At 34.2% G+C, this 10,155-nt stretch overlaps 1 protein-coding gene across 2 annotated transcripts in view; it reads right to left on the bottom strand.

Moving 5' to 3' along the window:
* LOC111048859 (phospholipase B1, membrane-associated) overlaps positions 1-10,155 on the bottom strand; it is a 45,178-nt gene that overhangs the window by 3,223 nt on the left and 31,800 nt on the right. For both annotated transcript variants that reach the window (XM_022334838.2, XM_039421587.1), the window contains exons 3-5: positions 3,392-3,602; positions 2,052-2,278; positions 51-213 (exon numbers count right to left, since the gene is read on the bottom strand). In XM_022334838.2, the coding sequence (XP_022190530.1) occupies positions 51-213; positions 2,052-2,278; positions 3,392-3,602 (601 nt within the window). The remainder of the gene's footprint in view (positions 1-50; positions 214-2,051; positions 2,279-3,391; positions 3,603-10,155) is intronic.

Here is a 10,155-nt window from a genome sequence, read left to right as displayed (position 1 = left end):
TAAGTTAGTATATTCCGGAATAGATTGACAAATATTTTGGATATACATACTTGGTGCAACGACTATTTGAAGAATAGTTCTAGGCAAGTTATCCCTCAGATAGGTAATTGTTTTGATGAGATCTCTACGATGCAGCTCTGGAGCAAGCGTCATTTGTTTCATATAGCAGACATCAACACAGAAATCATTACTACCTATCATCAATGTGACTAGCTGTAATAAATAAGCAGAATATTAAAAAATTGGAGTTGGAAAGTTGGGGTAGATATTATACACTATGAAAAATCTCCATTTTTCAGATAGAGATAGCAAATGAATTAAACAAAAGCGATTAAACAAAAATATATTCTCGCTGGATGGAAGATTTCAATTAATTAAGTAGTAAACCTCATACATCAATAATATTGATGTTATATTATTATGAATATATTATAAAATTATATAACTCTAAAGTAATACACCGAACCCACTGAATCAGAACATCCAACATTTTCATTGAAATACATTAGAAATTTTCATAGGCATTTACATTTATAAAATAATTTCACTTTGGCGTGGAATTTATCATTATCTTTATTAAATTATTAATGCAGAAGTAAAAAACCGTGAAAAAGGATAGTAACGTGTCAAAATCGTTACTGCTATCATGAGGTGAGGGGACTGCATTTAATGTGCCATTCCATTCTATTAGCTTGGTTACTAGAAGAGACAAGGCTTACAAGGCTCATCAATGATGAACCCATTATGTCCAGTCTATTGTGATCGACCCTGCTGGCTTCAGAACCTATAAAATGGCACTAGCATCTTATTACTTCAGCTTCATGGATGGTAATATTGTTACATGAATAAAAGTAAATTCCACTACATAATAAAGCCAAGTAAACTCCAACGAGGTTGACATGCTGACAATCGATCTGAACCTATAACTTAATTGCATGAAATGCTCGATTACTAACATGGTCATAGCTCATTTGCTTTCATAAGAGTGTTTCATATTTATTTGAAGCCAAAACTTGACTTCTATTATAGGTGAGTGAAAAAAATTTTCATCAATTAAAGTATCACTGTTTATCGGCTATATATAGACTACAACGCCAGAAGTAGGCTACCTATAATATAATTTTGCATTTACGAAAAAAAATTATAAAATCTAATTGCAAACAAAATAAATAGCCTATGCCTTTTTTCAACTATAATTTATTTTGAGCAGGACATATTCAACAATTGAACAATTTTACATTAACTATTGTATTTTAATATAACTTAAAGTGAAAAAACACTCACATTATTTGGTGTGGCTTCTTTGGAAATTGCCACACCAAAGAATGTGAGTGTTTTTCACTTTAAAGTTATATTAAAATAAAATAGTTATAATAATAGTGAAAACAAGATGGATAACCAACAAGGAATTTTACATTTATAGCATTTCATCATTATTCAATGTCAATGAACACTGCTGACCATCATTTATCAAAAACATTTTTAAGAATTTATTCTCAACTTCAAGATTCTCCTCTTGAGTTACCTTATAAGGCAGTCATATTATTGGTTGCTCTTTCAATAAATGGTTTTTTATACTTTTAAATCAAGTTAAAGATTCTCCTCTTGAGTTACCTTATAAGTCAGTCATATTTTTGGTTGCTCTTTCAATAAATGGTTTTTTATACTTTTAAATCAAGCTAATGATTATCAGTTTTCTTTGTTTCTATGAACTTCTCATTTGACTATTATATTATTGATGCAATTTATATAATATTAACTAGTCTCGAATATTTGTATGCAACTGTTCCAATATTGATTGATTATTTATTGTACAATCATGTACGGTAGTCAATGGCGTGTATGGTGATCATCCAATACTAACAGTACAGATTTGTACGATGTATTAATTTATACAATTTATGTTTTATTCATGATATTTGTAGCTAATTCCCTTCTGCAAATAAATTTCAATTTCAATAAATCTTACCAAAAAATCTCTCCTCATTCATACCATGAGAAAAGATAGGTCTACTTGCTACAGATAAAGTTCAACTGATGTTTAGAAATACCTTCCAATCATTCTTGAAATCGACTCGTTTGTCGTTTTTCATTCTCTTCACTAGAATTGTTGCCATGTAGGGCACATCTCTGCTCATTGCCCCAATCTCCCCCGCATTGAATTGTGATGCTTTGTGGTGCGTGAATGAGTCTTTCAGCGAATACCCTATCAAATTAGGATTGAACTCTTTGATTATATTTGGTAAAGTGAGGAACTCTCTCCAGGTGCCCTGGCCTCCTGTAACACGAAAAGATTCAATTAAATAATGTTTTTTTTTCATAAATTTAGTAGTAGTACCCTCTATTCTTTTATAGAAGACACAACAAAGTAAAATCACAATAGTGACTGAATCTATTATAATGATAATTTCATATTAATGATTATAACTCAATATTTTCCATTTATTTGCCCAGCAACTATATCATTGGAATACCTTCATAGAATAGCCATTCTAATCAAATATTACGATATTGACTCTTATAAAGTACTTAAAAACATGTAATAAATTATATTGACTTGATGAAGCAGTTACTACAATTTCAAAAGCTCCTATCAAATCACAGGCGCCGACTACTGGAGGCTTCAACCCCCAAAGTTGTAATATTGAAGAAACGTCGCATTAATCTCAATTTTTACCGAATTATTCAACTTAGGTACTTGTTTTTTGTTGAAAAAGAATACAACAGAGCAAAAAAGAAGTCTTACTTAGAATCTAACATTCAATTCCAAACAAATTATCCAATTAAAAAGTTGGGAACATATTCTTTTTTTAACTGGCCAATACAATGTCTCATTACAGGCAGTGAACCTATCTATTGAAAGTTGAACATTAGCCTACATTGAGCTTATTGGTTAACTGTTAAGTACACTTGTAATGTTGCTATATAGATAACAAATAACAATAATAAGCCGACTTCTCTTGAAAATATACTTCATTAAAAAAATCCCTTGAACAATTAATTTATAAGCTCAATAGAGAGCAAATTTTTATCTTATTTAGTCAAAACTTGATCGTTACTCAGCATCTAATAAATGATATTGTGTTTTGAGATAATACTGTAATCACAGGGAAGAGACCCGAAGTTCATGAAAATAAAAACTAGGTTTGAGCGACAATTGATCAAGCCAAGTTATCGTTCAAGGTGAATCAAACCTGAAAATGCTTCCAAGCATTTTACAATTTCAAAAATTTTCTGGGTGGGGGGAATTTTGGGAATTCTGGGGTGGCCGGCCACCCTTTTCCTGATGGAAAAGGATTCCATACCCCCCAGACCCCCAGGGCAATTGAGGCCACACAAATGTTCTCATAAGTCGGCGCCCGTGTATTGAATGAATGTTCATAGCACTGACCAATTGACCAAGATATGCCTCTGTTCTCGGTGTAGACTTGGAAGACATTGGTGGCAGCCGCACCGTTCCCCGCCGTCAGGCTGTCACCGAGAGCACCGATGATGTCGATGTCTCCTGGCATCAGCTGATGCACGCTGGTCGGACGACTACTCGACCTGTACCCTGTCGTGTTGCAAGGAAACGGCTTGTTCTCTTGAGAAGGCTGCAACATCTGCGAAAATAATTGAATCGTTAGAGAATGCGATTTTATGAGTTTAATGCCCGGTTTCGCCAAGCTCGGTCAAGGCATTTGAACATGGTCAACCGGGTACGATTTACAAATGTGCACTGGAATCATCTAGTAACTATTCCCATAGAAGTCATGTTTTCCAGTGCACTCGTAAATTTTATCTGACTTGAACATTTTCAAATGTTTTGATCGAGATTAAGTCTAGACATAAGTCTAGTTACAGAACGCGTCCCGTAAATAAATTGATCCATTCTCTACATTTCATACGCAAATGTATACTCGAGTTATCAAAAACAAACATTTTTCTTGATCAGTAACTTTTTAATGTCATAAAAAATTCAAGTTCTAGTTTTCTTGATAAATAATTTATGGATAACGTCAAATGTTTATCCTTTTTCTCTTTTTACTGCAGCTTCCTGGTAACGAAAACTAGCTCTTTCACCTCTGCAAACGAGCAGGTGATCCATCTTCTAGTCTTTGACTGTTTTTCAAGGACGTTTCATTCTTTTCCCTGTTATTCTAATTATAATCATAATTTGAAAAAATAAATACTCTCAATGATTTTTCGCTCCTTCAGTACTTTCAACCTATGGACACTGAGTATTGTTTCATTTAACAGTATTTTATGATTTATTAGTGAGAAGTTTACGCCTATAAAGTGAAAACGAGATCATACATTTAAAATCTACTGATTTATAACTGAAAATGTAAAATAATATATTGCTAAAAGAGCCTCCTGCAGTTAATAATATCATTATTTTAGGGTAGTTAAGTTATTGCGATTTATTTTACGCTCTCTGCGCATGCGCATTACGTTCATTTTACACTCGCTGTGCGTTCTCAGTTCGTTCTCGTACTTCACTTCTCACTAGAATTACCTAATAAATGTTAATTTTTTATGATAATAAGCTGATTGATTGCGGGCTCTAGCCATAATAATATTTATTATCAATATTTAAATAAATATATTAATAGTTATTGTCATCCGAGCTCTGTGATGGTCAAGATTCATAACCTCAACAATGACGACAATTTATGGGCTATCATGAATTTATTGTTTCGTAGTCCCATACTGCAGTTGTAGAAAAAATGTTATAATGTACCTAATTCAACAGTAGAACTTCTTTATTCCTTTCGCAAAATGATCATACTCCACTACAAGTCGCGCGATAGGCTAACTGTTTTGCTCAAGCAATAATAAAAGTCGCGTTTACTCTCTTAAATAGCTATTAACATATCAAAGGAAAATTACCCTATTTTTTCATTGGATTGTAGATGATATAGAAAAATAAAAAATAAACATAAATAGAATTATAGCTTATTTTAAGAAAAACTTGAAAATTGATTGAATATACCGATACTAGTTGTTATTGTATTCTATATAAAAAGTTTTCTTTTAAAGGGTACTATGAAATTATTTTTTTGAATAACAGATCAGGTACACCGGTATCACTAATGAAATACATTATTACAAGAAATAAACAATATACCCATGCTCAACTCCATAATATATAACATTGATAATGTCTATAACGTATCAAACTCTCATCAGGAAACCATCTTATACGGCGATACTTACTAGAAATATAAATTTAATAGAAGAAGATGTCATCTAGGCTATCTTACTTTTTATCTACCATAATGCATTCAATAAATGCTTTTCTTTTTTTAAGCTAGTGCGATGGGAGTATTTATTACATTTTTAAAATAAAAAAGATGGGCTATAACTGACAAAAAATAATAAACTAGCAAACCAAAACATTAATCTAAAGGAAAGTCATTGACATGAGATTTGCGAGTTCTGAGATGAAGCCAGACCGGTGATTCGGAAGTGAACAGTGCACTAGTGCTTGCCTTGCCCTTGATACGGCGGCTAAGATCAAGGTTTGCGCATTCACATTCGGAAATGGAGGTTGATTTCGCACGGTCTAAGCTTGGTGAAACAGGAATTCCGATTCCACATTCTTAATGAATAAATAAATATAGACATGTGACGATGTGAGTGAAATAATATAAATTTAATCGTTTGATCAGATACGCTGTCTACTGACAAGGTTTACGCGCGAACGACGCATGGCCAACCGGTATTTCAACCTCAAGATAGGCTGAAACAATAACTTAGGCCTAATAGTGGAAGATGACAAGTTTACGAATGGAAATTTTGTGAGTGTGCGTGCGATTGTTTAATCGTAACAGAATATCCTGTTTCCACTGACCTCTTGCATAGTATCACTATTAATCCAGAATCCAGCTCTCAGCTCTCTGCCTTTTACAAGAAAGCAATTGACAAACTATAATTTTGGTGTTTTCGGCATTCCTTGGTTCGCCTAAGCCTACAGTGCCAGATATATGGGCCTAGCATGCCATTGGATTCGCTGACCTCTTGTCAGAAATGTGCTTGCCTATCTACTCGGATTCGTAGGAAATAAACAACATGCTACATTCAAAAGATATATTTGCTATTATGTGGTGTTTTGGAGAACGTTCTTTCTCATTTTACTTGAGGTTTTGTGTATGATTCTTTTCAAACTCAAAATGAAGTGAGGAAGCGAACTCCTGGCAGACAACGTTTTCAGTTTTGCCGATACCTATATATATCATGTATAGATAATATTGCAATTAGAAGATTTGAAGATCTACGAGTATATGATTGCGAGAATAGGTTAAGAGAATTCAGCAATGGAGAAAAGGAATCAATTTAGCGATGATTCTTGAAAAAAACTTTACATTTGTACTGTGATATTTCCTTTCTGAGATTTCTTTAACCGTAATCATAAAGTTTCATCTGTGAATGTGTTTTTGCTTCTCAAATTATACTATAATAAGAGAGGAGATTTTATTCGAATGTGTAATAAATAGAGACCATTGAAGAGCTAGAATAATGGCTTTTATTGACTAAAATAAACTGAGATAAAATAACAAACTTTCTGATGATTTAGAATAATTCAAACAACTGATTTATGACATATGATTATCATATCATTCTTCCCTCCCAGTAGTGGAACCTTACCGGGGCCAATCTACGAATGTTGACAGAAACTTCTCTTCCATCAGAAAGTGCTTGAGCGACATGAGGGTTCAAATGAATAATTTCCACCTTTTCAACTTCAGGATCATGCTTACTGCGTCTTACAAAGATCTTCATCCATGCCTCCTTGGCGTTGATCAGCCAGGATGGCAAGTTTGTCATAGATGTGGGATTACGAGGATGAATGAACATTCGCTCGTGAGGTGTGCAATTGATGGTCGTGCAGAGAAGCGAGCGAATGCTGCTTAGTGATTCTAAGAGTACCTTTTCCCAGTGAGAAGTATCCATGTTCCTGGACCGTAGGGCTAAACGGATTGTCTTCCAAATTATTCCATTGTAGCGTTCCACCTGTCCATTACCTTGAGGGTTGTAAGGTGTTGTGGGGGCATATTAAGTAGAGGCTCAAGGCGTTCGGGATCTGGACGTAATGATTTGTTTCCAACTAAAAATCCTAGGAAACGTATCTCCTTTTGTCAGAATTTACTCTTCTCCTTGTTTATAGTAAGTGAGTTATTTGAAGCTGCTGCAAGAAACCGTTCAAGATTAGTGTCATGTTCTTCTTTTGAATTTCCACAAATTATGACGTCATCTAAATAAGCATAGGTATCAAATAATTTCTCTTTTTGTATGAGTGAATCAATTACTCTTTGAAAAGCTGAAACACCATTAGTGACACCAAAAGGAATACGACAGAACTGATAAAGTTTCCCACATGCTTCAAATCCTGTGTATTGCCTTTCTTCAAGTAAGATTGGTACTTGGTGATATGCGGATTTCAGATCTACAGTACTATACCAGGAATACTGAGCTACTTTGTGAACTAAATCTTCCATATTTGGAATGGGATAGGCGTCCAATTCAGTGAATTTGTTTATAGTTCTAGAATAATCTATAACCATCCTTTTTTCGGTTATCGGGTTTAACAACAAACGCTTGGGCACGCCAAGGTGTGTGGCTTTCTTCTATGATGCCATCTTCCAGTAATTGTTGAATTTCATTGGAAATAAAATCTTCATCATCTTTTGATAATTTGCGAGATTTGGTTGTAATTGGTTGACAATTGGGTTTTAGATGTTGAAAAAGGGAGCAAGGAGGAATTTTTGCTTGAGTTATTCCGCAAATAGTAAGAGGTGGCTTATTACCTCCAAATGGTATTTCTATACTGGAGAAATTGTTCATAAATTCGTGCCCAAGAATAATATTTTCACAGAGGTCTTGCATAAGCATTAAGGTTGTGTTTGTATAACTCTCTCCCTGAACTGTTAAATTCACGTTAACTTTGCTTCGGATTTGTGGTGTGAAGCGTTTTGAGCCTAAAGTTACTTTTCCTATCTCTGGTATAACTTCTAAATTCAGTTTTTTTGCATAGGTATCGTCAATAGAGTTGCCAGTTGCTCCAGTATCGATCAGTGCTTGACTTTCAGTTCCGTTTATGGTAATAGGAATAACCTTTGAAAGACATTTTTCGGCTTGCACTGAAGGTGTTAGTAATATCGAATTACTAGACTCTCTTTTTTTCTCTAATACGAAGATTTTGAGTTACATACCCGAGCAAAGTGTCCCTTCTTACCACACTTCTTGCAGAATTCGTTTTTAGCTGGGCAAAATAGTCGAGAATGTTTTTTGTTGCCACAAAAAAGGCATGCTTGTCCACTAATACTAACAGCTGATAATGAGGAGTCTGAAGTGTTTTTTTGATTAGGAATTAGATTTGATGCATTTTCTGTATCTTTGCAAGCATTAAGCTCAAATGGAGGATTAGATTTATTGTAGCATTGTGATTGATTTTTTGCAGACTCAAAAGCTCTTGCACGATTAAGAGTTTCATGCAAAGACATATCTGGGCTTTCTAAAATTCGTTGGCGGATTTCGGATGAATATAAACCTGCAATCAATGCTTCTTTTATGTGGTCCTCTCGATTCTCTGTAGCAGAGATCGCTGTAAAATTACATTCTAGGCTGAGTTCTTTCAGTTTTAGGAAAAAATTATCGATGGACTCACCTTGTTTTTGTTTTCTTATAGAGAGAAGGTACCTTGTAAAGATTTCGCTTTTCTTCTTGATAAATATGCCTTCAAGGATGGAGATACTTTCCTCGAATGTAGTACAATCTATTATCAATTTGTAATTTTCAGCTGACAGCAAGGTAACTTTCGTATCTTCAGTGTAATAGTTTCCTTTCAAGTAGGCATCCAGCATTCTTTTCCAGTGTCTCCATTCCATTGGTGCACTAGGAGAATCTGGATCCACACTTAGACATTTTGGTTTTAGAATTTTCCCAATTGATTCCGAGTTGAAAGATGTATCAACGGGTTCATTTCGAGATAATTCGGTAGGCTTATCCTGATTCCGTGATGGAGATTCAACATTATTTCGATCCCGGGTTTTTCTCTTTGGCATTTTGATTACCGGTACTTATTTTAGTCAATAAAATTGTAATAAATAGAGACCATTGAAGAGCTAGAATAATGGCTTTCATTGACTAAAATAAACTGAGATAAAATAACAAACTTTCTGATGATTTAGAATAATTCAAATAACTGATCCATGACATATGATTATCATATCAGAATGTTTATTGAATAATTCACAAATGGAATGAGAACAACATTTTATTAGCTCTTTTATCGATTTGATTCCAATTTTTTTCACCTTCGGGTAAGCCATTTATAAAAACGGATAGCCATTCCAAAACTTTCCATATTAAGGTGCGTGCAGACTTACGCTCCACGAACACGCTCATTTCACTTCATATCAGCTGATGTATGTCTGTATTCATGCTGTACTATATCTGTATTTGTACATAAAGAGTTAGATACAGCATATAGCATCAGCTGATTAAGAGAGAAATGCGCGTGTAAATCTGTACGCACCTTTACGTGTTATTTGCACAGTGAAAGCTTGAACTAAATTGAATCAGCTGGTGGTTTAGTGTCAGAGTGAATCACAACTTATTATTATAGCAAATGGATTTGATCAATTTTTACCTGAGATTCCATTCAAACTTACACTGTGCAAACGGCCCAGAAACGAAGTTCAATGCTGATCAACCGATGATGTCGTCTCAAATTGATAATACTGGTTTTCCATATTATGAATGTATCATGGAGCCTTATTTTATATTGTCTCAGTCCTTTCAATCAGACATAAAAAGGATGAGAAGAAGAATAGTTTCTAGGTTTTTAAAAATAATATGAATGACAGCTTTTCTCATTGTCTCATCTACCATTAGGCTACTCTGATTGCCTGCTGTTGTATTTTAAATATTAGGATTGACTCTACAGAATTTCTCCTGAACACTACTCCATATGAGATGAGGAAATGAAGCAATGCACGGTACCGGTATTATTAATATCTCACAATATCTGATTGCGAGTCTAGTTTCCTCCTACAATGATAGATGTTGAGCCTCAAGTCTTATCAATCCATGATGACACCCATTATTGTCAATCCCGAAAAAAAATTACCACACCCTCATCCACTGAAGCTATTTAACTTAACGTAAAAA

This window comes from Nilaparvata lugens, chromosome 2, assembly GCF_014356525.2.
Source record: "Nilaparvata lugens isolate BPH chromosome 2, ASM1435652v1, whole genome shotgun sequence".
NCBI lineage: Eukaryota > Metazoa > Arthropoda > Insecta > Hemiptera > Delphacidae > Nilaparvata > Nilaparvata lugens.
Note: the sequence above shows the minus strand (reverse complement) of the source record. Positions and strands in the feature narration are given on the sequence as shown.